The sequence below is a fragment of the Hipposideros armiger genome, unplaced genomic scaffold, assembly GCF_001890085.2.
Source record: "Hipposideros armiger isolate ML-2016 unplaced genomic scaffold, ASM189008v1 scaffold_88, whole genome shotgun sequence".
Classification (NCBI taxonomy): Eukaryota; Metazoa; Chordata; class Mammalia; order Chiroptera; family Hipposideridae; genus Hipposideros; species Hipposideros armiger.
In genome coordinates this window covers 3,842,183-3,858,405 of record NW_017731438.1, presented here as the reverse complement: position 1 = coordinate 3,858,405, position 16,223 = coordinate 3,842,183, and the positions used below count along the sequence as shown (strand labels likewise).

General features: G+C 45.8%; 1 protein-coding gene across 1 annotated transcript in view; it reads right to left on the bottom strand.

Annotated features, from left to right (window-relative positions):
• Positions 1 to 16,223, bottom strand: part of ASB13 (ankyrin repeat and SOCS box containing 13) — a 39,470-nt gene that overhangs the window by 20,375 nt on the left and 2,872 nt on the right. The window contains exon 2 of the mRNA XM_019644553.1: positions 728 to 915. Within this exon, the coding sequence (XP_019500098.1) occupies positions 728 to 915 (188 nt within the window). The remainder of the gene's footprint in view (positions 1 to 727; positions 916 to 16,223) is intronic.

Sequence of the window (16,223 nt, the reverse complement as noted above, 5' to 3'; positions counted from 1 at the left end):
TTGTTCCCTTTCCTCCTGAACCGCCTTCATAGCCAAGCTTCGGGAAAAATGAAGTGGTACAACATGAACCTGACCCTGGTGCCTGCATTCCTCTGATGTAATCCGTCCCAGCAGTATCTGGGCCAGCCAGTCAGCTCGCCCAGCCCACTGTCAAATATCCAGCAATCCCACCAGCTGGAAAGCACTGGGTATGGTGTGAGTCCTTACACCAGGGAAAGCAGCAAATCAGAATCTTGTTTTTGTTCTTTTTACCTTTTTTTCCAGAGAGTAGTGTGCTAGCACCCACTTAGTCATCCTGCTCTCTGAGCCCAAACAGCAGCGCTGCAGCCAAGGCCCCACCAGCCCTCCAGAAAGCCTCTGTCTGCAATGTACATGGCCTGCCAGGCCCCCTGCCCAGTGCAGGGCAGGGCACTCCATCCACCAGGTTTGCTATTGCTAAAACTGCCTTCTCTTTGACCACCAGTGACCCCCGCTACCAGCCGAGGCTATGACCACACTGACTGGTCCTAGTGTGCAGTTGACCCCTCCCCATCCTCAGTTCCCACCACTCCTCATTCTGGCTTCCTCCTTCCTTTCCTTCTCACTATCCTGCAGGGGTTTCTCTCCTTTCTGAGCACTTGCCAGTCACAGAATGCTAATTCCAAAATCCTTCTTTTCTTCCTTCTACATGCCCCTTGACCTTGTCCCATCCATGCCTGCAGCCAGAGTGTCCTGAAGGGCCACTCACCTGGGCCCCGGCAGCAAGGAGTAGCTGCACGCACTGTGCCTGGCCTTGCAGACTGGCCGCGTGCAGGGGCGTGATGGAGTCCACCATGACCTGGTTGACACAGGCGCCATTCTCGATCAACTGCTGCAGCTGCAGGGCCTCACCGCGCTGGGCAGCCTCATGCACGGGGGTGCGTTCAACCCAGAAACCTGGAAAGGCAATGGACCTAGTGATGAGACCATCTTCTATGTAGGTCAAATGAACGCACTTACGACTCCAGAGACCCCTTAGGAAACTCAGATACCATGCGTGACCATGTAGTTGGTCCAAACACTCCACTCAAAGTCCTGAGGGCTGGAGGCCAGTCTTTGGTGGCATATGAGGGCCTTCGTGATGGGGCTTTGCTCACCTCCTTGGCCCATCTCCCACACCACCCCACAAACCCCTGTCCAGTCACACTCACATCTCATCACTGCCCCTGCCATGTCATACCTGCATCTCCTTGCATATATTCTTCTCTTCCTAAAATGCCCACCTTCACCCTGACCCCAAGCGTCCATCCTGCAATCTCCCATTTAGACACCTACATACTCCTCGTGAACCCAGTTGAAATATCTCCTGCTCTGGGAAACACTTCTCCCACAATACTCGCACATACACAGTCATTTATACTGTTCGCCCTCCTTGCCTGGGAGTGCCTTGAAAGTAGGGACCAGGTTTTAATGACTAAATTTTAGCAGATCCCTCAAAATCACACAAAATCATGTCATCTGCACACAAAATCATGTCATCTGCAAATAAAGATAGTTTTGCATCTTCCTTTTTAATCTGGATGCTTTTATTTTATTTCTTGCCTTGTTGCCCTAGCTTGAATTTCTAGCACAATATTGAACAGAAGTGGTGACAGCAAACACCCATACTTTATTCCTGGTCTTAGAGCTAAAAGCTTTGTCTTTCACCATTAAGGATAATGTTAGTGTGGGTTTTTGTAGATACCTTTTATCAGGTCGAGGAAGTTCCTTTCTATTTCTAGTTTGTTGAGTGTCTTTATCATGAGAGGGTGTTGGATTTTGTCAAATACTCCTTCTGCACCTATAGCTATGATCATGCCATCTTAATTCTATCAGAATGGTGTATTACATTAATTGATTTTCAGATGTTAAACCAACCATGCATTCCTGGGATAAATCCCACTTGGTCTTGGTGTATAATCCTTTTTTACATGATGCTTGATTTTGTTTGCTAGTATTCTGTGAGGATTTGTGTGTCCATTTTCATAAGTCATTTTTCTTGTGATTGATGTATTTGTCTAGTTTTAGTATCAAGGTAATACTGACCTCATAGAATGAGCTGGTAAATATTCTTTCCTCTTCTAATTTTTGAAAGAGTTTTTGAAGAATTGGTATTAAATCTGTGAATGTTGGGTCAAATTCACCTGTGAAGACATCTGGGCCTGAGCTATCCTATATTAAGTTTTTAAATTACCAATTCAATCTCCTCATTTGTTATAGCTCTATTCAGGTTTTCCATTTTTTGAGTCAGTTTTGGTAGTTTGCAGGTTGTACCTCTTTTTAGGAATCTGTTTACTTCATCTGTGTTATCTAACTGGTTGGCATACAAATTGTTATGGACTGAATTGTGTCCCCAACCCCACCCCAAATTTCATATGTTGAAACCCTAACCCCTAGTACCTCAGAACATACTGGTAACTGTATTTAGAGATAGGGCCTTCACAGAAGTAGTTAAATTAAAGTGAGGCCATTAGGGTGAGACCTAATCCAATCAGACTGGAGTTTTTATAAGAAGAGATTAGGGGCCTGCCGAGTGGTGTGTTGGTTAAGAGTTGGCTTGGGACGCCAGCTCTGAGCAGCAGTGCCCCGGTTCGGATCCCACATGTGGACCAGTGACACTGCACCCTCGACAGCTAAGATGGTGAACAACAGCTCGACCTGGAGCTGGGCTGCCGTGAGTTCCCAGCAATGGCGTAGGCTGCAGTGAGGCTGGTTGGCAGTTGGCGTGTTCTTCCGTGAGCTGCCGTGAGCCACCATGAGCAGCTGTCCAATGGCCAGCAAGTGACTGCCTCACCTGGGAAGAGCGCAATGATAATACCAACATGGGCCAGTGAAGCGATGTCCTCCACAATTAGACTGAAGAACAAAAAGGACAGCAACTTGTCTGTTCCCCTTCCCCAATTCCCTAATAAAAAATAAAAAAATAAAAAATAAAAAAAAGAAGAGATTAGGCCACACAGACACTAGGGATGTGCATGAACAGAGGAAAACCATGTGGGCACACATAGAGAAGGTGGCTGTCTGCAAGACAAGGACAGAGGCCTCAGGTGAAACCAAACCTGCCAGCACCTTGGTCTTGGACTTTTAGCCTCCTGACTGTGAGGAATAAATGTCTGTTATTTAAGCTGCCCAATCTGGTATTTTGTTATGGCAGCCAGAGCTGACAAATACTATGACAACTGTTCATAGTATTCCCTTAGAATCCCTTTTATTTCTGTAAGGTCCATAGTAATGTCCCTTTTTCATTCCTGATTTTGGTAAAGTGAGTCACCTCTCTCTTTTTTTTTTTTTTGGTCAGTTTAGCTAAAGGTTTATTAATTTTGTTGATCTTTTCAAAGAAGCAACTTTTTGGTTTGTTGGTGTTCTATGTTGTTTTCTGGTCTCTGTTTCATTAATTTCTTCTCTAACCTTTCTTTCTTTCCATGTGCTTTCTTTAGATTTAGTTTCCTCTTCTTCCAGTGTCTTAAGATGGAAGTTTAGGTTCCTTGCTTTGAGATCTTTCTTCTTTTTTAATACAGGAATTTACTGCTATAAATTTCCTCTAAATGCTGCTTGAGCTGCATCTCATAAGTTTTGGTGTGTTGTGCCTTCTTTTTCATTCATCTCAAACTATATTCATTTTTGCAATCCAACCTCAAAAAAGTACGTGTTCAATAAGTATGTTAATTGGGCCGGCCTAGTGGCGCATTGGGTAAGACTTGGCTTGGGACGCCAGCTCTGAGCAGCAGGGCCCCAGTTTAGATCCCACATGAGGGCCAGTGATGCTGCGCCCTCTACAGCTAAGATGGTGAACAACAGCTCAACCTGGAGCTGGGCCGCCGTGAGTTGCCGGCGATGGCGCAGGCTGCAGTGAAGCTGCAGTGGGCTGCCATAAGCTACTGTGAGTGGCCGGCAGCCGGCGTGAGTGGCCGGCAGCTGGCGTGAGCTGCCAAGAGCCGCCATGAGCGGCTGTCCAGTGGCCAGCAACCGATCTGCCTCACCCGGGAAGAGCGCAATGATAATACCAACGTGTGAAGCGATGTTCTCTACAATTAGACTGAAGAACAAAAGGACAGCAACTTGTCTGGTCCCCTTCCCCGATTCCCCAACGCTGTTCTCCTCCCCCAATTCTCCAATAAAATCTTTAAAAAAATAAAACATAAAAAAATAAGTATGTTAATTACTAAATAAACAAAGGCACTGCTCCTATCCCAAAATGGAGTAAAATTCACCGTTTGTTATACAATGGCTTACCTCTTATCACTCTCTGCCCATCACCCACCTCTTAGCTGTAGAGAATAAGTTACACAAAATGTGGCACTCTGACCTCCCTATACCTGTAGCCAGTGCTTCTCACACTTGAGCATCAGTATCACCAGAAGGGCTGAGCCCCATCCCGAGAGTCTGAGTCAGTAGGTCTCAGGTCAGTAGAGCCCGAGAATATGAATTTCTAACATGCTCCCGGACGATGCTGTTGCAGCTGGTCTGGGGACCACCCTTTGGGAACCATTGCTTTCAATAACACTTCTCCCTCTGAATAAAGCCCCTTCTCTCCCCAGCTCTAGCCTCTTTCAATCACTCCGCCCACCTCCGAACCCTTCTCTCCCCGCTCATCCTAGGTAACTCCTACTTGAAATTCAATTTTTTTCCCCCTGGAGGCCTCCCTTCCTTAACCCCCATCCACACTGGGTTAACAGACCCTTCTCTGGGACCCCTCAATAAATAATGGTCTTTGTCTGGAGTATTTACGCCCCCCCCATTGTACCTATCTGTCTTGCCCACTAGCTAGAGCCTATGTGACCCCATGAAATGGTGACTCAATCATGGAGTGTGGAGGAGACGAAGGGAGTGCTGAAACGCAGAGGAGATTTGATTCCCACAAAATATATAAGCCAAGCTTAAGGAACTTTCTACTTACCATCTCAAGAAGGGTCCCTAGTAGGTTTCCCAGTAGTAATTAATAGTCACCTGTGGGCCTGTCCTGGGGGGTAGTGAAAAGTGGCTATGGGTCAGTTTAAAGTCAATCAAGGGAGAGCAACACTCCAAAGGCAGAATGAGCAGTGGCACCCCTAAAAAGAGGAGAGAAGGGCGAGGCCCTAGGACTTGCAGCAGGAAGAAAGTGCAGCTCAAGACTGCGGGGCACTGGGGGTGCCTGTGGCTGAGTGGCAGGCAGCCTGGCACAGCTCCCACATGCATCCAGCCAGCAGCTACCTAGAGAGATGTGGCATCTTCCACTGCAGGGTAGAAAGATGAATGAGATGTGACAAATAAGCAGTTCCCGGTCACAGAGGATGTGCAAATAATTTAACACAGCATGAACTTATGAGAACTTAGAAGCAAAACCTTCCACGTTTCAGGGCCAGTCAGGAAAGCATCATGGAGGAGGCTGGCTACAGTGTGTTTGTGACAAGCATGGTTTGTTTGGCTGTGTATTCCCAGTGTCTGGCACAGAATATGGCTCAACATAGATGCTCATATCCACCCACTTGATGAATGAATAAGTGAATGAATGAATGGAGGGAATCGCTAAAAAAAATTATGAAGTCTAGACATAAAAATTTTAAAAGAAAAGCTAATTTTCTTTCTTTATGACCAGTCTACACATATAGAGGAAATGCAACTTACTGGTAACCAGCAGCAGCCATGGAGGGCAGAGATCAGAAGCAGCAGGTGTGATAACAAAGAAAAGAAACTTGTGCACATCAAAGGGCACGATCAACAGATTGAAAGGCCACCTACAGAACGGGAGAAAATATTTTCAAATCGTATAGCTAAAGGGGTTAATACCCAGAATATATAAAGAACTCCTGCAGCTCAACAACACAAGCAAATAATCCAATATACAAATGGGCAGAGGACTTAAAACAGATATTTCTCCAAAAAAGACATACAAATGGCCAACAAGCATATGAAAAGATGTTCAACATCACTAATCATCAGAGAAATGCAAATCAAACCACAGCGAGCTATCACCTCTTACCCACAAGGACGGCTACTATAAAAAAAAACAGAAAATAAATCTTGGCGAGAATGTGGAGAAATGGGAATGCTTGTGCATTGTTGGTGGGAGTGTAAGATGGTACAGCCACTATGGAAGAGAGTATTCTGGTTCCTCAAAACATTAGAGAATTACCATATGATCCAGGAATCCCACTTCTAGGTATCTATCCAAAGGAACTGAAAGCAGGATGTTGAAAAGATGTATGTACCTCCATGTTCACTGCAGCATATTCACAATAGCCAAGGGGTGGAAGCACCCCAGTGTCCATGGATGGATGACTGGATAAAGAAATGTGGTTTATCCATATCACAGAATACTATTCATCCTCAAAAAGGAGGGAAATTCTGTCACATGAATGAAACTTGAGGACATTATACCAAGTGAAATAAGCTCGTCACAAAGAGACAAATACTTATATCATTCCACTTATATGAGTTATCAAATTCGTAGTGACAGAAAAGTAGAATAGCAGCTGCCAGGGGCTGGGGGGAGAGGGGAAGGGGGGTGGGTCATTTACCAGGTGTGAAGTTTTAGTGTTGCAAGAAGACAAAGTTCTGAATATCTGTTGCACGACAACGTGCATATAGTTAACAGTCTTTAACTGTAAACTTAAATTTTACCATCTTAACCATTCTATGTGGCTTTTTTTTAACCACAATTCAAACTTTAAAAACCATTTTTTAAAAAAGGAACAAAAAGACGGAGGAAGCCCTGGGGGTGGAGAGGTTGTCACCTGCAGCTGGTACCAACCACTGGTGTCATTAACAGAGGACAGTTATAGTGGGAGGGGAGGGGCAGAGGGTGAGGTGGTGGCCTCAATAGTCTCTGGGGACTCCAGGAAGGGCTGAGAAGCAAGGAGAGGAGAGAACCACCCCTACATAAAGGACATGGGGGCTGCAAGGTGCCCCATGGAGCTGTGAGAATGCCCTGGCCCTGAGAAGCTCAGTTTTCCCTCAGTGAAAAGGTGGGGAGTTATTAACTTTAAAACAAAAAGACGCATCCTGTTATAGTGAGTGAAGAAAGCACAGGAAAACACTACATTAGTTACCTCCCTGCCAGGCCTGACCTGAGGCTCTGTTTCCAGCCCTGTGCTTGGACTCCAGTTCTGACATGACACCCTATCCCCCTGGGAGAGGGGCCACCCTGGCAACCTGAGACCCTCCAGTTCTGGCAGGTTCCCTGTGGGAGGAGCATTCCCCTAAATACCAGCCCTGCCACTAATTGGTTTCCTAGCTCCTCTTCCCATCATCCCCTTCCCTCCCCTCCCACCCCTGGCCTCCTCACCTGGCCCCTGTCTGATGCAGCTAAATCCTAAGTGGGTCATGTGGGGCCTGCTCAGGACCCTTCAATTGCCCCTTTCTTCAGGATAAAATCCACACTCCTTTGCAAGCCAGGTAGGTAGGCCCTCCAGGATGGAGTCCCAGCCCTTTTCCCAGTCTTCCCCCTTCCATATCCCTCCCGTTGCACCACACACACACACACACACACACACACACACACACACACACACACAATCTCCAATATATTATAGTAAGCTTCACATAGCTCACACAGGGTCAAGTGGTCCAGGCCCTGTGCCTTTATATTTGTTGTCCCTGACTGAAACAAAGCCCCCCAGCAGCCCATTCCCTATCCTCTGCCTGAGAGAGTAAATTCCTCCTCACCCACTAAGACCCAGTCGAATGTCTGCCCCCTCCCATCTTTACGCCATCTTTGTACAGACAGCTGGGCACACGTGCACCTCATTTGCACTCCTCTCCCGTCCTTCCTTGAGTATTGTTAGGATAGGACAAGGGATAGAACTCTCTGGTTCCAGCGCAGCACTTGACACACAGGTATGGGATGTATGAATACTCTCCAGAAGCAGGTTTTACTTGCCAGACAACGTCTTCCCCCTGCAGGTGGATCTGCCCTTCCCCCACCAAAGCACAACCACCTCCAAGCCCCTTGCAGGCTTTCTCAGCCCATGACACTGAGCCAGGTGCCAGGGTATCAATTAAATAGTCTGTTGTAACAAGAGCTGAGGCTGCAGCCCTGGAAGAGCATCTGGGCACACGTGCCCCAGACTGAGAGCTGCGTGCCAGCTCGCCTCTCGCCTGTGCTTTGGTTTGACGTCATGGTAACGCCCGTGTCATTCCTCATGTTAACTAGCTGCTGGCCATCCCAAGCTCAGGGAGGGTTAAGTGAAGACCTTCCTCTTGAAAACCAGATAGTTTCACCAATGTCATCTACATACCTACTGCTGGACCACAGTCAGTCAGTCACCCAAGGAGGGGTGACAGGTGCTTGAGAACACGTGCCACTTTTCAGCCCCCCAGTGTGACCTAATTGATCCAGCCTATGTACCAGATGTGCACCTTTCTGGCTCCCAGCTCCAGTACCTTCTTTGCCTTAGCTGGGGCTCCCAGCACCTCACATCTGAGGGCCCCAGGCCCAAGCCCATCCTTCAGGAATTAAGAAGCCCCAGTTGAGTATTTCAAGTGTTTCTGCATCCACCTGCCCTGAACGAGACAATATGCAGTGACCAAGGAGCCTCAGGAATCACCCAATGCCACCTGTCACTTACCATAAGCTCTGCGGCCTGGGGCAGGTTACCCTCTCGAAGCCTCAGTTTTCTCGCATATAAAATGGAGATATTTTTGCCTACCCTGCAGGGTGGCTGTGAAAACTGAATGGACGCCATTTTACACAGTGCCCAGCCAATTGTAAGTGCTCAGTAAATAATAGACGCTATGACTGTGACAGGGTCATATCATCATGACTACTTCTGCTAGCCCTGCTGGGATCTTGGGTTCCAGCTCTACTACCTGTCCTTGTTCCATAATAAGCCCCACCTTAGATCCTACTTCCAGTAACTGGCTCCTATTTGAGTCCCCTGCACTGAGCCCCGGCCTGGTTTACCTGCACAGTTCCTGGGCCCTTTGACACTGGAGCCTGCATTCCCACCAGCTCCCACCAGCTCACCACAGCCGACTGTTAAATATCCAGGAATCCCGCCAGCCAGAAGCCGCTGGGGACTCAAAAATCAGCCATGGTGTAGTTACATAAGGGGGAACTGGCAAATGAAAGTCTTGTTTTTGTTCCTGTTTTTTAATTCTTTTTCCCCCAGAGAGCCGCTTTATTAGCATCCCACTTAGCCATCACAGAGACCAGAATCCTGCTCTTTGAGTCGAACAACAGCTCTTCAGCCAAGACACCCCCCACCCCCGCCCCCCACCCCCCGCCACCCCCCACCCCAGAGAGTCTACGATGTACACAGTCTACTGGGCGCCTGCCCATCTCAGAAGAGGGTGCTCACCGGCCCCACCAAACTCTCCTGAGACAGGAACCCAGGACATTCTGTCTGTGCTGGCCCTGACCGTGACCCTGGCCCTGCTCCAGGCCTTTCCCCCCTCAGCTGGGCCCGTCTCCCCACAGGCAGCAGCCCTGCTCTAACAAAGTGTGTGTTCCAAACACCACAGAGAACACCTTCACAGGGAAGCTAATCCAGCACACTGGCAATGAATTGGGCTCAACATCCACCCAGCACCCTTGCATGTTGCTTGGGCTGGAAATTGTGTTCCAAGAATGTCACTAAGGGCAGCCTACAGTCCTCACTGCAGAAAGGCCCTTCTCTGATGCAGCTGTGGATTGAAGATAATCTGCAGGCTCTGACATAAGCCCTTCCCCCAAATATTCCAGTAAACCTTCTTGACATGGTGGCCTTCTGCCATACCCCATCCATAAATGCAGAGCGAGATGGATGGGAGGGTAGGCCATTCCTGCAGGGACCCTAGAGGGCAGGATATAGTGGTCGGATAAACACTGAAGACACAGTGGAGATGGTTTTCTGAGGCCTGCTCTCTGGGCCAAACTTCAGTTCTCAGGAGAAAGACAGTGGTCTTGAGTGACACTCCCACAAGGTCTTAGAAGGACAAGGCTATGTGTGTAAAAGCTAAAAATAAATTTAAGAGCTGAAAGGACCTTAGAAATCGTTTACAATCAACACTTTCAAAAAAGTATGGCAATATATATCCATCCCTCTGATAGTAAAGGAATCAATAAAGAAGAGAGGGGCCGGCCAAGAGGCTCATTGGTTAAGAGTTGGCTTAGGAGCATGAGCTCTGAGCAGCAGGGCTGCTGGTTCGGATCCCACATGGGCCAGTGACGCTGCGCCCTCTACAGCTAAGATGGTGAACAACAGCTCGACCTGGAGCTGGGCTGCCATGAGTCGCCGGCGATGCCATAGGCTGCAGTGTGGCTGCAGTGGGCTGCGGTAAGCTACCATGAGTGGCCGGCAGCTGGCGTGAGCTGCCGTGAGCCGCCATGAGCGGCCGTCCAATGGCCGGCAACCGATCTGAGCCGGGAAGAGCTCAATTATCACAATACCAACATGGGTCAGTGAAGCAACGTCCTCCACAACTAGACTGAGGAACAAAAGGACAGCAACTTGTCTGTTCCTCTTCTCCGATTCCCCAATGCTGTTCCCTCCTCCAATTCCCCAATAAAATCTTTAGGGGAAAAAAAAAAAAAGAGGGCAAAGAGACCAGCACCTAAGGATGACAAATCCTACTCTGCAGGATGCGCTAAGGACCAAAGACACAATATACCAGTATGTGAAAGACTCTGGCACAAAGTGCGTACTTAATAAATGGTATTTATCAAAACCAGTAATTGTGAATAGTGCAGTCTGAATTATAGTTTTAGCGTGCTGGAAAATAGCAGTCACCTTGATTCTCAAGGGAAAACGAATCTTTATTTTTATATGTAGAAACTTAGTTGGGAATTGGGGCTGAGTGTTCCACTGCTTTTTAAGAGATTTTTCAGCAAGGTCTTTTTCAATGTTTTAATTATGAATAATAACCCCAGTATTGTGTATCGGTAAACATGAGGTCAAATGGCATACAGTGTGGCTTTAAGACACACTAAATCAGGTAAAAACTAAATAGAAAGGGTTACCTACCTTCCTATAGGGACAAAACAGTCAAAACTTGGTAAGAGAAAGTGAAAGAATAAGTGAAAGGGAAAGAGAAGTGAAACTAGATTACTAAGCAGGGCAAGACAGCCAGGAAAAGGAGAGAGATATTAGGAGGAGGCAGCTTCTTAATACACAGCACAGTCCTGCAGGCAGGTCTCCCCGAACACCATCAGATCTGCTCATCTCCACAGAGCAGAGAAGGTGGGGGCTTTGCATCCTAACCACTGAGCAGTCATCATCTGTCTTAGTCAAGGGACTTGGAGAAGTTTTTCATTTTAAATCATCTGAGCCTCAGTTTTCTTATCATTGGAGATCATGTTTCACCGGGCTGTTTGATAGAGAAAACAAGACAATGATGTACAATGCTTTGCCCAGAAAAGTGCGTCAGTAAGAGTTTGTAACTCACTATCTGCAATTTCTTTGAGTGCCTTCATTTGCCCTAGATAGGACTCTTTAGTTGGTTTGTTTGTTTGTTTACAAATCCTCTTTGAAGCCCAATTTTAGGATAAGTTTTGGGCTCTAAATCTCTCTCTACCCATGGGGGCGGTGGATAGGGAAGAGCTACAGATGCTGACCCTAAATCTACAGAGAGCCCCAAATCCACTGAGAGTCAGGTCCCTACCCAAACTCCCTGCGTGAAATCAAATCATCTGGCCTGACTCCCAACCCACTCTGCAGTGCCTCTCTCACAAACACAAATGCAAAGACAAGGTTTATAAGAAAAGAGATCAAAACAAACAGAAAATAAGGACTTCTGAAGAAACCGGGTCAATGCAGATAAAAGCATCTAAAAAACTATTCTTGATACCTCAGAAGAGAGGTGAAGAGATACTGAAACAGTATCAGGGGGCTTTCTAAAGGAAAATTTAAGGAATAAGAAAACTTTCAGCAACAAAACATATAGCAAAAATTAAAAACAAATCCAATGAAAGAATTGAAAAATGAAGTTCAGAAAATCTAGAGAGTAGAACAAAAAGATGAGGAGATGGAGAGAGTATACCAAAAAATAGTATGAAAAATAAAGGTTCCATCCAGCAAGTCTTAAATCCAATTAGCAGGGATTCCAAAAACAGAAAGAGAACTCTCAAAGAAATTACACTAAAAAGTCTCCGGGTTGAAGGGGATGAGTCTGTAGATAAGGAGGGTCCTATGAGTAGCCCAAGTGATGTATAAAAAGGGCCCACACCAAGACATAACGTCGTGTAATTTCAGAACACCAAGGATAAGGAAAACCCCTAAAAGTTTCTAGAGGGGGTGATCTCAGTTGGTTAGAGCATCGTGCTGATAACACCAAGGTTGCCAGTTCGATCCCCACATGGGCCACTGTGAGCTGCGCCCTCCTTAAAAGAGTCAACGATGCCACTGTAGCATGAAAGTAATGTGTAACCAATGACCATGGCAGTTCCCCAATAAAATAAGTTTAAAAAAAATTCTAGAGAGGCAAAGAAAAAACCGAATCACAAAAAAACAGGATCCAGAATGACATCTGACCTCTTAAAGCCGTCTGGAAACCTGAGGACAGGAGCAATGCCTTTAAAAATCTGTGGCAAAAGGATTTCCAGCCCAGAATTCCAAACACATCCAGGCTGCCAATGAGGTGTGGAATCAGGCCATTCCGGGAGAAGAAGTAAAATCTCAAGTAACTTGTCAACTCGTCACTCTTTCTGGGGACCTTCCTGGAAGATGTGTTCCATCAAAATGAGGGAGTTAAATCAAGAAAGAGGGAGATATGGGATCTAGGATTCAACATGGGAGAGAGGTGACATGAATTCCTGGGACTTGGTCAAGGGAGGCTCCAGGGTGACAAGCAGGCAGCAGCCTCAGAAGCACCCTTCAAGGATGGAGCAGGAAGGGGCAAGCTGTGTTTCGGGGGAGAAATCGCCAAATCACCCATGAGACGAAGAAAGACAGTGGAACGGGTGGGTTACCTGAGGTGCCTGAGCAGACTGAGAGGCAGTCTGGGGATAAGTTAGTGATTGTACATATAGAGAACGAAACAAACAAAAGTAAGTCCTTACCACCAAGAAAAGCAAAAAGTTATGCAAAGGGAGAAATGTAATCCCGTATGGACAGGGGGTGGCAGCTGTGGACAGTATTCACAGTCATAATAGTATAAATGTCGAGTGCTGATTTAAACCAAAAAATGTAATTATACTGGAGGATCATGGAGGGAAATATATGGGAGTGGAGGAGCACCAAGTGGGTGAGGGCTTCCTTCTCGTAGCAGGATGTTTGCAGGAAAAGTAAAGTTTGAAAGTGAGGAAGTCCCACCGTCAGATTTGGTTAGACAAATAGAGGTAAACTAGATGACCAGCTAGAACGGTTGAAAGAAAATAAATGTTTTCTGATGGGTCTTGTCGTTTCATTTAATTTTTAAACTATGTACAATATTATATCCATAAAATATTATAAATACTAATAAATTCTTTGCAATCCCTCACTTAACCCATGTTAGGAAACTGTAATAGAACAAAAGGCTTGCTTAAGATCACACAGCATAGGAATCCCTGCTTCTCAAACCACCCCGGGCTCCTGCTTTGTCAGTTTTTGTATGTCCTGTATTTAGGAAATGGCCCATCTGGACATGGGACATACTTCCTGTCCCAATGCAAAACCAAAAACTATTTAGGGCCATTCGGCACCTCTGGAATTCTTTGCTCTGGTTCCTTAAAAACATTTTTTATACTCCAGCAGAAACGGACATAATAATTTCTGGCTTTGCTTTTCTAGTCCATCGAAGTCAAATTCTCAAAGCTTCACCACTCACATAAACATCTAATGGTTTTCACTGTTTTTCTTGCTGTATATATAAGAAGCACAGGTAACTCTAGGTTTGCTTCTTGAATAGTTTCTTCCTGTCCTCTTTTCTAATGGGTTCTGAGTGATCCTTCATATCACTGCACATGTGGATGGCATTCACTGACCCCTGACCCCCCCCCACCACCACCACCACCAATCCCTGGCAGGCATTTTCTGGAATTGAAAGGGCTTCTATACACGGAATATAACACAAGCTTTAGTACTCCCCTATCATTCTGAACCTCTGGAACCATGAAATGAAACTCACCTCACACAGAGGGAAACTCCTAACAAGACGACCCTTTTGGTATCTGGCTCACTGTAAGTACCTTTAAATGAGGTCCAAAACTACCCAACCCACACAGAATTCTGTCATCTCACAGCAGGTTGCATGTGTCTGTGCTGGTGTTAAAAATATACTGATTCAATTGCAACCATGATGACACAGGTGAGCTCGCTCTCATCTACTTTGGGAACATCTGTTAGCCTTGTCAGGTATAAAAGGGCATTTTAAGTGGCAGATTTATTAAAATGCTTGGGAGCAAGGCACATCTCAGAGCACAGACTTAAAAGGGTTTTCTCAGCTTTTACCTATTAGTAATCTCCATCTGTACCTACGCTGGCCATGAATGACGATGCAGAGAATTTAAATTCTCTTATCACGTCTATAAATTCTGCTCCTTAAAATAGCTGTTAGTGATTTCTGCATCTCGAAGGACCTACTTTCCATCCATTTGCTTCAATACACTGCTCCAGACCACAGTTTAGTGCTGTTTAAATCTTTAGGAAGGTAGAAATAGGAGATGAAAAACATCTGCCTCCTCCCTTCTTTCTATCAGATCACACTGATTAAATTCTTGGTTGACGTTAGTGCTTATCTCTGTTTCTACTTCACCAAGACAAGTTGGAAAGTATACCTTTTAAAATCAAAATACGTATAATATTTTCCAAAGGTGAGTTGCAGGACGGCAGTCAAGCTGGGTGGGGCCTGCCAGCAGCCTGAGAAACAAAGCTATCCAAAAAGCAAGGAGAAGGTCATGGAATTCCTCAGCCAGCATTTCCCAAAACAACTTCACCAGTTATGCAAAGAAAAATTCTTTTCATCCTGCTTCTTTAGACACTGCCCTTTTATACTCCAAATTCTTTATTTTTCCCTTTTATGCCCCAAATCCATTATAAAAATTCGTGCAGACAGGGCAACATGAGCATCCACTCCTAAATTTCGAATAGGATTACCATATTTATAAGTAAGACTTAGTAGAGAAAACAGGAATCGTAAGCCATCCACAGGAGCAACTCACCCCAAGATATAGGCTAAAAACACCTGATTTAAAGGACTTGGGGAGAAAGCCCAAGAAAGTGACTGGATCTCTCCTCAGGACAGCAATGTAACTTTCCCACAGCAAGCTTCCACAGAGCAAGAAACTAGTTGATAAACTCTTTATCTTCCTACTTGGCCACAGGGTCTCCATCAAAGATGACCATAGTTAACAAAGAAGCTTAAATCTCTCACCATACTGTGACATTCACAGCCCAATTTCACTTTACTTATGGAATTCTGAACCCAAAGTTTTCTTCTTCTTGTGCCTAAGTGCTCGGGTTTGCACCACCTTCCCTCCATTCTCTTCCCAGCCCTGGCCCGCTCCCATAGAGCTGTTCAGTTTTGCTAAATTTTTCAGGATGCGATGGGCCAAGACTTTTCTCTACTTCAGTGGTTCTCAACTTTGGCTGCAAGTTAGAATCACCTGAGGTGCTTTTAAATTGTGTGGCAGCCAGGCTGTACCCCAATTAAATCAGAATCTCTGGGGATTGGACCCAGGCATCAGCATTTTTTTAAAAAGATTCTCAGATTATTCCAGTGTGCAGCCAAGACTGCAAGTCAGTGTTCAGTGATCTATTGTAGGCAAACACTGCCTTTTCCTTCCCCTGTGCCTGGAACCAGCTTTCCAGAGCAGCTATTCTTTCTCCTCTCCTCCTGAAGGATCTTTGTGGTCTAGAACAAGGCATCCTATTCTTATTACTGTTCCTTAATCCTCAGCTAAAGAAACTCCTAACCTCTCCCCATTCTCCAAGGCAGCAAAGGTATACCAAAACCTTAGAACTCCTTTGTACTGCTGTAGATGGCAGCCACTGCCAGCCACAGTGACAGCCTGAGAATCCCAACTGGTGTTAAAATCATCCTAAACGGATTTCCTTCAGACATTTTTATTAGCAGTATAATACAGTGCCCAGAGATTTCTCCACTAAGGGACATTATTAGAGTTCTAGAATCCAGCTTTCTCCAGCTTTCAGGCAGAAACGGAAACACAATTTGAGAAGACTCTGAGGAAGTTTACTTCTCAGCCAGGACACTGATTATCTAGATCTCTCAAGATGCTTTCAATACAACTGTAGTTTTTTTTTTTAATTGGGGAATTGGGGGGATGGGAACAGTGCTGGGGAATTGGGGGAAGGGGAACAGACAAGTTGCTGTCGTTTTTGTTCTTCAGT